General features: G+C 37.5%; 1 protein-coding gene across 1 annotated transcript in view; it reads left to right on the plus strand.

Moving 5' to 3' along the window:
* TTC27 (tetratricopeptide repeat domain 27) overlaps nucleotides 1–15,625 on the plus strand; it is a 227,793-nt gene extending 212,168 nt beyond the window's left edge. Inside the window, exons 17-20 of the mRNA XM_007476051.2 lie at nucleotides 1,977–2,174; nucleotides 6,862–6,973; nucleotides 10,890–10,990; nucleotides 15,192–15,625. Coding sequence (XP_007476113.2) covers nucleotides 1,977–2,174; nucleotides 6,862–6,973; nucleotides 10,890–10,990; nucleotides 15,192–15,314 — 534 coding nt within the window. The 3' untranslated portion in view covers nucleotides 15,315–15,625. The remainder of the gene's footprint in view (nucleotides 1–1,976; nucleotides 2,175–6,861; nucleotides 6,974–10,889; nucleotides 10,991–15,191) is intronic.
* The last annotated feature ends 456 nt before the right edge of the window (nucleotides 15,626–16,081 follow it).

A 16,081-nucleotide genomic window follows, 5' to 3' on the forward strand; every position in this document is an offset into this window, starting at 1 on the left:
TTCTTCCTGCTTAAAGTCACTCTTCCCTCCAGTCCATCATCCATCCATCTGACTTTATCACTTCCCTGCCCAATAAACCCCAGTGGCTCACTCTTGCTTCTAGTCTCAAATATAAGCTTCCTTATTAGCATTTAAAATCCTCTTTGGTTTGACCCCAACCTACCTTTCTAATCTTGTGATGCACTCTTCCTGCTTCTTGTACTCTCTAGTTCAGCCCAACTCTGTCTCTGTCTGTCTGTCTCTGTCTCTGTCTTCCTCTCTTCCTCTCTCTGTCTCTGTCTCTTTCTGTCTGTCTCTGTCTCTCTGTGTCTCTGTGTCTTGCTCCCTGTCTGTCTCTTTCTTTCTCTCTCTCTTCTCTCTCTCTCTCTCTCTCTCTCTCTCTCTCTCTCTCTCTCTCTCTCTCTGTCTGTCTCTGTCTCTCTCTCTTGCGTGTACACACACACACACACACACACACACACACACACACACACTCTGCTCTACCTCCCATCTTCATGTCTTGGCACTGGCTATCCCCAGGCCTAGAAGGTCTACTTTGCTTCTTAGTTTGTTTCCTTCAAAACTCTGCCCAAGTAACACCTTTAAATGAACCCTTTCCTGATTGCCCTAGCTACTAGTGCCTCTCATTCCCCCAAATTTAACATGTATTTCTTCTGTATGTATTTTATGTATATATTTCTATGTATGATGTCTTCCTTCATAAGTTCCATTAGAGCAAAAATCAGTTTCATTTTACTGTTTTTATGTCCCCAGGGTCCAACACAGTGTGTGAATTAATGGATGATTTATTGTGCTTTTGTCTTGGATCTTATAATATTATGATACTTTATGATTCTTAGCAGTATAAAGTAAAAATAGCAAAATATTGCTATTTTAAAAACAAATAGACTTTTTTATGTTAAGTAGCATAGAATCATTGAAAGTGCTATTGTGGCAGTTATGTAGCACAGTGGATGGAGCTCCAGGCCTGGTGTTAGGACTTGGGTTCAAGTCTGGCCTGAGCTGCTTCCTAGCTGTGTGACCCTGGGCAAGTCACTTATCCTCAATTGCCTAACCTTTGCTACTCTTCTGTCTAAGAATTGATAATAAGACAGAAGATAAGGGATTTTTTTTAAGTGCTATTAAATTTTCTTAAGGCATTTCAGCCAAATCTGTTCTCTTTGACTGATTCTGGGCACTGAACATTGTTTATCTAAAGTACCTGTCATAAATACACACAAACACACACACTGATTTGCCTAGCTCTATATTTCAAAGCTTCCTCAACTCACATACCTATTTTCAGATGTATTGCTAAGGCTTCCATGTTCCGTGTTCATATTTGTTTCTGCTCAGTTGCATACTCCATTTGGTCCCAAGCATAAGTCTGGTGTGACCCTTCTCATTCTACCTTTTCTACTTTTTCTCTAATCTCATGACATCGCACAAACAGAACACACCTATTCCTGATAATCTCCAAGTCTCCTTCGTTACTGCTCCTGTGCTCATAGTGGTTCCTAGACTCATTTCTCAAACCCCTAGTTTCCTTATCTATAAGTCCTTTGGGTATTCTCTGCTACTTCTAATGCCATTTCTATCCTTCCATGGGACTGTAAAAACATAGTTTTTCCTCCTTTTTCCCCAAGGTCAGACACAGAGGAAATCTGTATTGCATTGAGGCACGTCTATGTTGCCCGTTGCTTTTCTTAGCCCCACATAATGCTGAAACTTGAGGACAGATCTTTGACATCCCACCCACACAAAGAACCAATAATTAGCCTCTTGTCCATATATATATCCTCTGACAAAAGTTGATTTAATACTTTGGATGTGATAGTCATCATCAAATTAACTGGCTTAATCTCTGACCTCAGTACATGTATAATCTAGAAAGGACCATTTAAAAAATGGAACCTCTTAGAGCCTGATATTCACACAAAATTACAAGATATTTTTGTAATTTACTAATTTGGTTACTATTGTATTTTTTTCTTAAGGTCCTGAAAATTCTGGTCAGGGCAGTCATTGATGGGATGGCGGATCGTAGTGGAGACATTGCAACTGGTTTGAAAGGGAAACTACAAGAACTGTTTGGCAGAGTGACTTCCAGAGTAACAAATGATGGTGAGATCTGGAGATTGTATGCACAAATATATGGGAATGGTCAGAGTGATAATCCTGATGAAAATGAAAAGGTAACTTTTAAAGTTCTCCTGGGTACTTTTTCACAATCTGAAATGTGATAACTCATGCATACATTGGTCTGTTTTCTTGGTTAGACAAAAGTAGAATTTGTCTGAAAATTAGGATCTTGTTAAATATCATTGATGTAGAGCTGGAAAATATTTTAGAAGTCATTTAGACCAACACCTTCATTTTACTAAAGAAACTTTTTTAAATTTAATGAATAGCAGAAAGTATTTCTATTCACAAAGTAAATTAGAAAAAAGAAAATCATAGGATCTGCAAATTTCTAATATATACAGCTTGCTTTTTTTTTTTTAATATCTTTGTCTTAGAATCAATGCTGTATATTGGTTTCAAGGCAGAGGAATAGTAAAATCTAGGCAGTGGGGGTTTAGTGACTTGCCCAGGTCGTGGAAGTGTCTGAGGTCAGATTTGAACCCAAGACCTCTTGTGCTGATTCATACAACTTGCTTTTCAAAAAAAGAAGGTAATAAATTTAGCTTGCAGATTTTTGAGCTGTTCTGCTTGTCTGTATTTTCTTAAAATTTCCTTCTTTCCTTTTGTGTACATTTTTAAGGTATTTCAGTGACTCTTAAAAAAAATTTTTTTTTTGACAACACTAAAAATTGTCTTTTCCCCCCGAAATTCCCTTCTCCAAATAAAAAGGGGAAAACATAATTCTTTATAACAAGCAAGTGCAGAGTGAAGTTAAAGCAAAATAAATCCACATATTGGCCATGTCCAAAAATATATTTCTTGAATCTGTTACCCCTTGTCAGGAGATGAGTAGCATACTTTAACACCAGTTCTTTTGAATCTCAAATCATGCTTGGTCATTACATTGATCAGAGGTCCTATATCTTTTAAAGTTGTTTTTTCTTTACAATGCTGTTATTATTGAATAAATTATTCTTTTGATTCTGCTCACTTCACACTACAACAGTAAATATAGGTTCCTAAGCTTCTTTGAAACCATCCCATCATTTCTTATGGCATAATGCTATTCTATTACATTAATATACCATTTTTTTAGCCATCCCTCAGTTGATGGGAGTTCCCTTTGTTTCTCATTCTTTGGTACAACAAAGTGAGCCACTTTATTTTTGTACATGTGAAAGTTTTTTCCCTTGTTCTTTGGGGTTTAAGTCTGGTGGTATGTATCACTGATTCAAAGAATAGGCCCAGCATAGTTACTTTGGGGGGGGGGGGGTTAGTTCTAGATTCCTTTCCAGAATGACCTGATCAATTTACTGGTGCACAAAGAGTTGAGGTAGTATGCCTGTTTTCCTACAGTTCTTCCAATAATTGCCACTTTCCTTTTTATTGTCATCTTTGCCAATCTGTGAAATAAGACTTCAAGGATGTTTCCATTTGAATCTTTGAGTTATTTGGAGCATTTTTTCATATGGTTGTTGAATTTCTTCCTTTGAGGACCACCTTTTATTTTTTTTTTGATGGCTTATTTATTGAGAAATGGCTTTTATGTTTGAATATTTTAATTCAGTTTTGTACATATCTTGTACAGTTGACCTTTATTGGAGAAACTTGGTGCAAAGTGTTTTTTTCTTCAGTTAAATATTTCCCTTTTCACTTTAGCTGCCCTGGTTTTATCTGTGGGAAAACAAATCCCTCATCTTACAGTGTGGAAAACTGAGGCCCTTAGAGATTCACTAATTTACAAAAGGTTCTGTGGGTAGTGTGTGACAGAGGCAGATTTGATCCTAGAACCTTTCATTCCAAATCTAGGCTTCTTTCCACTGTACTATCAGGCTGCCTTAATTAGGAGTAGAGTCCCCAATATTTTAGTTACAAGTCAGCATTTTCAGTGAAAGAGGTTTGAGTAAGTTAAGACTTGTGAACATTTCATCCATTTTTCCTTCTATGAAAGTTTTTTTTGAAGTAGTTTGAAGTAGTTGTCTGTTTTGGGGACAAAGAGTTTTTCCAATCTCATTGTATTACAAATGAAAGCCTTTGTCTTATTGCCCTCCTTTTCCCTGTTTTGAAGAGGGGGTAAATTGGATGCAGGGACACAAAGTGCATTTGTGATGATGAAAGATTTCAGATAGCAAAGAGACAGAGGAAAGTGATAGGCAGGAATGCCTGAAAATAAATTAGGGGTGTGAATATGTAGTTATTTATGCTTTCTCATGAGAGTGGAAGTTATCTTGTCCCTGTCCTCATAGACAGAATATTGATGGTCTTTCAAGGTTTGAATCAGAAAAATGAGAATCAGTGTGGAGGTCCAACTAGCTCTCTGTCCTTATCTGTAGGCCCAGAAGCCAGATTGTGGGGCCTTGTTCTTTTAGCCAAGGAACTTAAGCACATCTCTTTGGGGAAGGTGGGGAGTCGTTTGGGGGAGGCACAGTAATATTCATGTAGGAGCATCCCAGAACACCAGGTTTCAAATATTTGTTTGGATTCCGGGCCAGCTGAACTTTCTTAATCTTCTTTTAAATTCTGTATGTGGATCATACTGTAGCAATCTTCCTTTTTTGTATTGGAACCCAAATCCTAATCATCAAATCTATTTTTGTTGTTGTTAAAACCCTTACCTTCTGTCTTAAAATCAACATTGAATTATAGGTTCCAAGGTAGAAGAATGGTAAGGACTAGTTTAAAGTGACTTAATCAGAGTCACACAGCTAAGAGGTGTCCAAGGCTAGATTCAAACCCAGGATCTCCCTGTGGCCAGGTCTGAGTGTCTATCATTGAGCCACCAAACTGCCTGCCTAGTAGTCAAATCTTGCCAACAATGTAGCATCCTCCTGGTCCCTCCACATTATGCTAACCACCCCCACTCCTCCCCAGCCTTATCTCAAACCATTTTTCCCATCATTTAGATCATTCCACTGGCTCCCTCATCTCCACGAACTTTTCAGCTGACACTCTTTCCTCTTCTTGATGTAAACAAGAACCCAACTCTTGAGGACACCCCATCCTTAGCCCCTGCCTCCACTGGTGGCCACTGTTTTTTACCCTCCCTCTGTGCAGAGCCCCAAGAAGAGGGTCCCCAGGGCTCCTCCTCGCCTATGCTTCTCGGCCATTCCTGTGCCCCATCCTGGAACCTTTGCTCTTTCAGGGACATTGTGGTGAGTTCTCCCCCTTTCTCCTAGGATGCTCTCTCAGCTTTCCAGTGGCTTCAGGCCTTTTCCTCTAGAGTTCTCCCATGACTTGTTCCTAAGAACTTGAAGCCCCAGCCAGTATGAACCATCAATGGGCTGATCCCAAAGCATTCGCTGGTGTGGCTATGCTTCTGGGCCTCGGCTCATGCTCTCCCTGTCCCTCGGATGCACTAGCTTTCCTTATTTGTTTCTTGAATACTTGCCTGGCCTTCAAAGCCCGACTCAAGTTCTACAGGTTTGCCAAGTCCTCTCCTTGCCACCCCCAGTGAACAGGGCAGTAAACCAGTCTTCCTTTTCTGTGTGAGGAGACAGGCTCAGATGAGTTTACCGACTTGGCTTTCTTTGTATCCCCCGCACTCTGCAGTGCCTGGCCCACAGCGGGGCTGAAAATACTTGTTGTCTTGACTTGACTTGCCAGAAACAGTAAAGGGTCCAAACTGGTTCCTGAACAGTCCCTCCAGCTTTTGAGTGCCTGCTTCACTTCAGTGTTTTCTTCAAAATATCTCTCTGCAAAGCAGCCAGGATACATGGATTACTGCCTTAGCCACATTACTCTTTCTGTCTAGCCCACTGTCCCCTCAGTACACATGCTCACACACATCCCTCACCACGTTTTAAACTTTTCTTGTCACAGATGAGTGACTAGAATTAGGCTCCAGATCTCCTCCCTAAATGTCTGGCCTTGGGCATTCATCCTCATCACAAGAACTATCGTTTGTATTAGTCTTTAAGACCCATAAATGCTCCCCATAAACTCTCCCTTTGGCTTCTTTTACCGGCTTTCTTGTCTGTCATGCAGCTGTGACTATAGGGACAGTGTCGGAGAGTGGGGCAAGCCCTGCATTAGGAGAAAGGAGGACCTCAGATTAGCTCCTAACTCTGCCAGTTCTTACCTCTGTACCTCTGGGCAGGTCTTTCTGCCTCTCTTGGCCTCATTTCTTATATTCCTGATGAGGTGATCTCTGAGATTCATTTAGGCTCTGAATCTTTTAGCCTTTTTACAGAGGAGGAAACCGAGGTAGTAATGTGACTTTCTCAAGACCACACAATAGTAAGGCAGAGTCAGGGTACAAACACAAGTCCTCTGACTCTGTCACTTAATTTCTTTGGCCTCCAATTTCCTCATACATAAAATAAGGGGGTTATTAATCTGGATGACTTCTTAAGTACTTTGATTTTGACCTGATTATAGGTCAGGCAGAGAATGAAAGAAACTACTATAGAGTAATATAAAATCTAAGAGGCCAGATGCCAATCAGTAGCTTCAGAATATTCTCTGAATCTCATTCTGGACTCTTGGTTGATTAGGCAAGCTCAGGTGGCTAGTCCCCTTCTTTGTTTTCTAGAGAGGAGGATCTATCCCAGCGTGCCTAGATGGTTCTGTGTATTAATAGCTATTTTCTGTTGTATGTGCTCTTAGGCTCCTTCATTGAGGTGAATAACAGAGAATAGACAGTATTGCATGAATGCAGTTTTTCAGGTTGGAATTCATTCCATGTGATTTCCAGGAAATGCAAAGTTTAAAGGAGAAATTTTCATTTTGTTGATAATGTTGCATCTTTTCTTTCTCCAGGCTCTCCAGTATCTCACTAAGGCTTATAAATGTGATACCCAGTCCAATTCTTGGGAGAAAGACATTGCTTCATTCAAGGAAATCATTAAAAGAGCCTTAGAACTTGCACAAGGTATATTTTTCATATATAGCAACATTTTATAGTTATTTCTCACTTTCATGAACCTCATTGATGATAATAATGACTAATAATGTTTTAAGGTTTGCAACATCTTTAAAATTTTTTTAACTCAGGTACCTCACAACAACTTTAGGAACTAGGGGGTTTTGTTATCTGCATTTTGCCATTAAAGAAATCAAGGCATAGAGAAGTTAAAGCATTTGTCCAGGGTCATGTATTTAGTAAGTGTCTGGGGCAGGATTTGAATTCAGGTCCTCTTAATTCTAAGATCCTTGTTCTATCCACTGTACCACCTAGTTGCTAAAAAATTGCATTACTTACTTTATAACTTAATTGGCTTTCAAGTAATTTGTTGGCCAGAGATTTTTCTGGATTGAATACTTTTCAGAGTGGCCAGACCTTGGAATTTATTGTTTTATAGAGATTTGTGCTGAGAAAAGAACTCTGGACCCAACATATGAACTGGATGCTCTTGGGCAAATTATTTTCCTTCTTTTGAGCCTGTTTCTTCATCTTTAGTATTTCATCTGCTTATCTCATGGGGTGGCCAGAAGAATTAAATGAGAAAATGATTTTCATCTCTAGAGTGCTATGCACATGTAAGCTGCTATTACCATTGTTTTCACTGATTTTCATTGGTAGCCATTTAAAAAATTTTTAAATTTGGACTCTTTTATGGAGAACCTGTTTAATGGCTCATCTTTACTTAAATAAAAATATTAAGCGAGCTTTTTGCCTATTTTTATTCTCTTATGAAGTAATATATTCACCTTATGAGAATTTGCAGAGTTAGAGACATCCCAGCTTATTATTATTGTTGTGAGATATCCAAAAGATGAAAACATACTCCCATGGGGCTCACTTTATTTGGTGCTTGTGTGTTTTGTATTGCCAGTGATTCCCAGATTGTCAATGTTTTATTATTTATACTAATAGGTGGGGATAGAAAAGAAGATATTCCAAAAATCTGCCCTTTGGCTTTAGGAATGTGTATTTTTGTGTATTTCAGTATGGGTGTATCTGATGTCCTGGGAATCCACATCGAATAATATAGTGAAGTCACATTTTAAAGACCTGAATCAGAGGATTAGGAAGCTGTCCAGAGGCCCTGTCTTAGGTTCTTGCCTAACTCCTCCTTGCTTTCCACCTGGGATTAGATTTCTTTCTTAACCTTTCTTGAACCAGGGAGATAATGAAGTATTTGTTGACATCTCAACTAAATCTCATGACTTGTATAAACCTCTTTAAACCTTGTAATTAAGCAGATGGGGCCTAGGCAGTTAGTTCAACTCCAAAGAAAGTACAGTAGTTGTCTGAAGTACCAGTAAACAAAGATGATTTTCTGGTGACTATATTATGTACCTAACCCTAACCCTAAAATCTGTCCTTTCATACAGGTACTTCCTTCACCAAGTAAATCACAGCCCATTCTCGCCTGTTTACCTTATGTGTATCATTTCTGAAATTCTCTATACAACATCCATTCAACACTCCTTGCAAAATATGTTCTCTGTGCATTCAAATGGATGTGATTATTATTATTAAGTTCTTGAGAACATTATATAATGCAGATTCATGCACAACAAATGGGAAACCTTTGAAGTATTGTTCTTTTCTTCAGCTAGTCAGCAAAGATTCTTTCAGGAAATATTTGAGGACAAAAATTCAGCATGTCTCTTTGGGATCACCAGGCGATTGCTTTTTAAAGCCCCAGAGGTATAAATGCACATTTCATTAATAATTTAGAAAAAAGTTCAAGTTAGCAGTGAGAAGCATCATGGCATAGCTGACCTTGGGGTTAGGAATGCTTGAATCCGAATCTAGACTGCTTTATCTCATAGAGAGGTGGTCAGTTTCTTCATCTGGTAGTTCCTTACATCAAAGAAATCACGGATTCAGCCCCTAACTATAACCCCCTTCAGCAATTTCTTCATTTATCTATTTATTATTGATTATAATTACACAGTTCATTGTTTATTCAGACTGGGTTTTTAAATTTTTTAAATTTATTTTAAAAATATTTTATTTTGTTCCTCAATTTTTTTGAGAAAAACATTTTTCACCTTCTTAAATTTGAGCCAAATTCTCACCTTCTATAACTGCCCTTCCTCTCCTCCCTGCCTCCCTGAGACAGCAGGCGATCTAGTATAGATTTTTCATGTGTAATTGTGTAAAATGTTTTTTTCCATATAGTCATTTTGTGAAAGAGAACTAGAACAAACAATAGGAAAATGAAGAAATAAAGTGAAACTTAGTATGTCAAGGCCATATTCAGATTTCTTCAGTCCTTTCTCTGGAGATGGATGGCATTTTTCATCAAGGGTTTTTGAAGATTGTGTTAGGACATATTGCTAAGAATAGCTAAGTCAGAGGGAAGTGAGGTGGCTCAGTGGATTGAGAGCCAGGCCTAGAGATGGGAGGTCCTGGGTTCAAATATGGCCTCAGGTATTTCCTAGCTGTGTGACCCTGAGTAAGTAACTTAACCACCATTGCCTAACTCTTACCACTTTTCTGTCTTAGAACCAATGCATAGTATTGATTCTAAGACAGAAGGTAAGGGTCAAAAAGAAACAAAAGAATAGCTAAGTCATTCATAAATGTTCCTCTTATAATACTATTACTATGTACAAAAAGTTCTTATTTTGCTAACTTCACTCTGCATTAGTTCATGTACGCCTTCAAGGTTCTTTTCTGAAGTCAGTCTTCTCATCATTTGTTATAGCACAGTGGTATTCCATTTCAATCATATACCACAGCTTGTTTGGCTATTCCCTAATTGATGGACAACTCCTCAATTTCCAATTCTTTGTAACCACAGAAAGAACTGCTATTGAAATATGAATTTATGATCTTATCTATACATATTTTTGAGTCAATGAAAATTCATTTGCCAATAGAGAGTAAGAATTGTTCTTCCATTAATGTTTTTACTTGAATATCCTTCTGTTTATCCAGCTCTTCATACTAACTCATCCCCAATCACTTGTTTTCTAAAATGAGCATGTTTCTTTTGTGCATAATGCACCCCAACTAGTTAGCTCAAACCTTTAAATAGACATTGTAATGGCAACCTCACTGTAGGATTTGAGCATTTTTGCACAAGAGTCTGGCACTGTTTACTCATCTGTATTGTTTTGAGTCTTTCTTTACAGTTTTGGGTGGAAGAGGATTTGGATGTTAACCCACAATATATTTTTGCATGCTGTTTCACAATGGGTCCCTATTTTCATAATAATCATGTCAGTGAAGAATATCCATTGACATTCCCAAAATCCCCACTAGTGTTGTATTTGGAATATTTTTTCAATGCTTGTTTCAGTGTATTTATGACCAAATTTAGAAATGAAACAGGTGGAGTCTTCTTTTCTGACTTAGGATCAATACTAATGTTTCAAGGTATAGGAGTGTAAGGGCTAGGGAATCAGGGCTAAGTGGTTTGCCCAGGGTCATCCAACTAAGAAGTGCCTGAAATCAGATGTGAACCCAAGACCTACCATCTCCAGGTGTTGGCTCTCATTCCACTTAGCTACAGTTGCTCCCTGGTTTCAGTTCTTTCATGTTTAAAATGAGAGGAGTGAACAAATGACCTCTAAGGACCCTTTTAGCTGTAAATATATAATCCTATGACTTATAGCCTGGTAGGGAAAATTATGGTTGTAGCTGCTTCTAGAGAGGAGTTGGTGATTCATTGATGTTGAACTTCTTCAGAAATTCTAGTCTAGCAGTAAATTTTTTTTGAAAATATGGAGGAAATTATGGTAATTTATCCACAGTTCCAGTTATGTTTTTCTGTTGAAATACTCTCTAAAAGCTGTTGGATCTAGTGCTATTATTAAGAATTGCTGTTATTGGCACCTGTGCTCTTTATTCAATTTTGATAACTGTCTGTTTCATATTTAACATCCAGTGGCATTGAAGTGCAGTAAGAAGAAATCAAATCCCCAAGAAGCAGTACAGGTGCTTTCATCAGCTCGACTCCACCTGCGTGGCTTGTCTTCCAAAGCAAAGGTAAGACTGGATGATTCATTTTTTAGAAACACTGTCTCTAGATGGTCCTTAAATCTGAATGATTGCTTTTAAACTCTTCCCTCTCTTCCAAATCAGGCATTGTTGTGGAGCCCAGAAGAGATTTCTTTCACTGAAATACGTTGGGATTTTTGAGCAAATGTCCTCTTGAGGCTAATTGGTTATTTTTCGGCCCAGCGCCTGCAGTTTGAAAAACTACCACCAAGTAAATGATAAAAATGATCATGCTAATGGTGATGGTTTACATTAGTATAATGCTTCACAATTTGTGAAACACCTATTAATTGTGATAGTAAAGGTTGAGAAGTTAGACTCAGAAACTGAGGCACACAAATCAGTCCAGTGGCTTTTCCCCAAAAGTACGATTGTTTATTAATAGAACATGTTCATATTGTAATGATGAACTAGAACTTTAAATAAGTAATAAGTGTTAGAAAGAAAAGAAAATATTTTATTAATCCATATTGATTAAATGGGAGTGGAGTTGACTAACCTTAAAGTAGCACTGGAAACAAAATAGGAAGAAATGTAATACTTAAGCACGTGTTTGTTCTTTTTCTGTGGGTTTTTTTTTTGTGATCAATAGTTACTTAATCTTGGGTCACAAAATGACAAACTACTTTTAGAGTCTGATACCTTTTTAGGGTATACTCATGAGAAGGAGGTATGACTCTTTGTTTGATAGAAAGCCTCTTCAGAAGGGTCTTTTCACTAACTCCTTTGCTCCTTATCAAAGTGAGGCATTTTTTTTACCTCTTATTATTTTACTTAGTACCTTGTCTGCACCCTTCTCAGATAGATACCTGAAATATTTGCAGAAAAAAAGTCCTTTTATTTTTCTATCCACATTCTCTTTATAGTCCCTATATTCACTTTGTTTCCTGACCAACCTTCGAATAGCAAGGCTACACCTAGTTTTACCCCCATCAGGATTCCCTAAACAGGATCAAAGTTTATCTTAGGTACACATGGCAGCCAGAAGCCACTTACTAGCTGATTGTTCCAGTCAGGATTTGGTTTTATCAGCCTTTAGATACAACCTCACCTTCCTCAGAAATTCATCATTTGGGTAGAAGGTGCATTTTTTTGTATTTAAAAAAATATAATTCCAAAGATTATTCATTAACTCTCTTCACAGCATCTAGAGTTTCGAATTTTACCACTTAGTTTTACTGTCAGTAAGTGCCCTTACACAAATTCTGCTTAAAAGACCCCATCCTTTCAGAAAAAAAACTTAAAAACATTTGAAATGGAACAGTTTTTAAGCAAAGTCTTCATCTTTTCTTTCATTACCATGCTGAACTAGTTCTCTTAATTATCTTCCTTTTCTTCTATCATTTTTGTCTATTACTTTCTCACCTCTTTAGTCATCAGAGAGTATTTACTAAGTGTTTGACCTGATGGGATACTATGAGAGTCCCTCGTGTTCATCTTTCCTCATGTTCACATTAAGGGTATTACATAAAAAAATGAAAAATAGCAGCAAAAACTCAAAACCCATCCTTGGTATATGATTATGCAACCATGTCTATGATGTATCCTGCAATTTTGAGAAACCATGGTTCGTGCACATTCTTTTCAAGACCATAACATGTGATGGATGACTACTAAAATTTTTTTTGAAAACTTTGTTCTAAGGAATTAAGGTATTACATTTTAGTTCTAAACAGGAAAACATTTGTAACTGTCTTAAAAAACAAACTTAACATCTGTTTAGCACTGCAGTCACAGAAAATTGCCTGAATTTAAAAACAAGAATTTAGGATTTTGAAAAAAAAAATTCAGTCAAAGTATAAAATTTTGGGTTTTTTTTTAAATTATCAAAACAATCAGAATAGGCTAGTGAATAATTGAAAAAAGTTTTGATTTTTATTAAATTAGTATAATTTCTTCAAGATTAATTTGCTTATTGTTAATAGTCTTACTGACAATGAATATTAATATTACCCATAGTAAGAACTTCCAAATGAGTTTGAAAACAGCTGTATTTTTATATGCATTTTTTATTCCACTTGTTTTCTATCTTCCAGTGAAAGTACCATCATTCCGTCATTCTGTGTAAAATTTCTACTTTATTAGTCTAATGTCTTGAACACCTACATTAGCATAACCCTATATTTATATGAATTTTCTCATTTGGTCACATCATCTTGCTTTGTGATGATGGAGTTGCCAAACATGGAAAATGAGGCCTGGAAAGACCATCTGGGTTAGATTTTTCTCTCATTTAGTCTCATTGGGTCATGGGAGGAAAGGTATTTTAGTTTGGGGTTTCTAATTGTATGATTTAGTAATATAGACATGCCTCTTTTCCCTTCCGATATAAATTGAGGTGCCAAAGTCACTTGCAGAGTGAGAGGCACCTAAAAAGAAGAGCTTATTTTTGTACATTTTATAGAAATGAAATTAGGATGGCTACATGGATATACCCCAGCCTGAACAGACTTAGACTGATAGCCCTTTGAGTAGTTCCAGGGGAACGAGCTGCTAGACACACAGCAGTAGAAAGAGCCCTCTACTGTCTAGTTACTACTCATTCAGTGCTGGAGAAATGTAAATATCTTTAGTAAAATAGTTATTGATTGAGGCAGCAGAAGAGGCAGGAAGGACTTTGAACCTGGGATGAAAGGACTTGAATTCGTTACAAACTTTGCTTTTAACTGCCCCTTTGACTTTAGGCTGTTGTCTCTAGCTGTGAACCTTTTCCCTATTTTACAAAGATAGGGTATGTCCCCAAGAACATGTGTGAAAGCACTTCAAATTCTAATTAGGCACAATGTTCTTAGTTTTAAGGTGTTAATAGAAGCAAATATGCCTCTTACAAACTCCCACCTTCCTTCAAGGTTCAGCTCAAGTGCCACCTCCTACAAAAAGTCTTTTCTGATTATGTCCAGTTGTTAGAGCTCTTCTTCCCCACTGCTCACTGATATCTTGTTGTATTTGCTTTTTCTATTTTTTATTATTCTTTGTACATATTGTTTCCATTGAATTGTTTGCACTTTTTAGATATAGTTCTTTTGGCCCTAACATCTACCACAAGATCCTGGCACATAGAAGGCACTTAAATGCTTTTTGGGTTGAATTAAGCCCCCAAACCACATTGGGCTTGGGGTAAAGAGTCTCTATGTTCCTTTTTCCCTGCTTCCTTTTCTCTTTGTTTCATCTCTCACCTACTTTTTCTCTGAGGTTCATTGCATGCATTTGCATTATTTGTCAGGATCCTTATTATTATCATCTATCCACCCATTTCTGGGTCACTCCTCTTTCTTGAGGATTTTAGTTCCTGACTTAGTTTCCCATCTGTCCTGTCATCCTGGTGCACATTGTTCTGTAAGTATAGATGACCCTTTCCTTGTAAATCCTGGCCTTCCAATTTATCGGTCTTTTCAACTCCCCTAACTCCTTTCTCTATAATGCCTCAGTCACTTTGAGGATTTTCTCTCTGTCATCTTAAACACCGAAACTCCTCTCTTGGATTTTAGTTTGTCAAACCTCCTTTCTTTCTCTCTTCCGAACCTAGTCTTCATCCTGATGACAACCTCTAGTCCTTCAGTTCCTTCCTGCTCTCCCACTCAGTCTTGCTTTGCTGTCACGTTTCACCCTTCTCCGTCTTTAGCTTCTGATGGATCAGTTGAATTGTATACCCTTTTCTACCCTTGAAGCCTTGCTCATAACTTGTTAGAGTTCCCACCATTGTTCAACTAGTCTGCACCCTCTGTAGTGCTGATTGCTACTTGAGAAGGTCGCATAACTGTGATATTGAGTTTACTAGTGTTCAATTTAAAAGCATTTATTAAGTAGTGCAAGACTTTGTGCTAAATTCTGGACATAAAAATGTACTTGTCTTCCAGGAGGTTTCTATTCCATTGTTGAGGGGATGGGGTAGAAGGCAACCTATCCCTAGCTAAATAAATAAAAGCTAATTTGAGGAACTGCTGGGCAGATTGGGAAAGATGCATATTTGCATTGTTTGATCTCAGTTCAATCTTCGCTGCTACAGGACAACCTTTTTCTCCTTCCCTGATTGATTCTCTGTCCCCCACAATGGCTTCTCCAAACCTCTTCTCTCCTGAGACTCCCCAATATTTTTGGGCAAATAAGTGGCAAGAGAAAAGCAGTGGTAAGGGGTGGTCATTGAGGTTTATAAGAAATAAAATGTGTGTTTCTTTTTCAAACATTACAGCAGCATTTTGTGGATTTGGCAAGTGGTGAGATTTCGCCTGAATTAGCTGAGGAAATGAGCACCATAGACACTCTGATAACAGAACTCCAAGACATGAGCAACCAACTGAGGAATCAGTATTGAGTTGTCATGGAACAAGCACTGGGAAGAGAAGCTTTTACACCCTGCAAGAAATCTGTTCCTCAACAGTCACACTTATGGATTTGTAACATAAAGCAACTATTAAAAAAAAATCCTGGTTTTTGTTGTGCTGTTCCGTATTCTCCACCTTGCTCCTAACATTTTCCTAGCCCCCTCAAGTTTTTGAAATGGGCTTTCCCTCCACCCCCTTTTTATAAGGATCTAGGCACTGTGAGATAAAGTATATTTTATTGTTCATGTAGTGTTATGAGCACTATGAGGGAATAAATGATGGCTCCTTTTGTGGCATGGAATTTGTTGTCTCAGCTGAACATTAATTGGATTGTTGTTTGGAAAAAGTTGGTCAAAATTGGGGGATTGGCACTGGGTGGAGTGTGAGATGACTACTAGTTTGTGGAGTTATTAAATTGGCTTCTATGTTGTCCAAAAGTTATTTTAAAAAACAAGATCTAGAGGGGGCAGCTGGCAGTATTGACTCCAAGACGGAAGGTAAGGGTTTAAAAAAAACCCCAAGATCTAGAGATGGAAATCATGCTTCTTGGATATTATGTGGTTGTGTCAGAAGAATATATATATATATATATATATATATATATATATATATATATATATATATATATATATATATATATATATGTATATATATATATATATATATATATATACATATATATATTTGTCAAAACGAGAAAAATGGACTTGAGAAAATAAGAATATGTTTAATTTGAATTCTGATTAATTCTGACTAT

The sequence above is a fragment of the Monodelphis domestica genome, chromosome 1 (assembly GCF_027887165.1).
Source record: "Monodelphis domestica isolate mMonDom1 chromosome 1, mMonDom1.pri, whole genome shotgun sequence".
NCBI classification, from domain to species: domain Eukaryota; kingdom Metazoa; phylum Chordata; class Mammalia; order Didelphimorphia; family Didelphidae; genus Monodelphis; species Monodelphis domestica.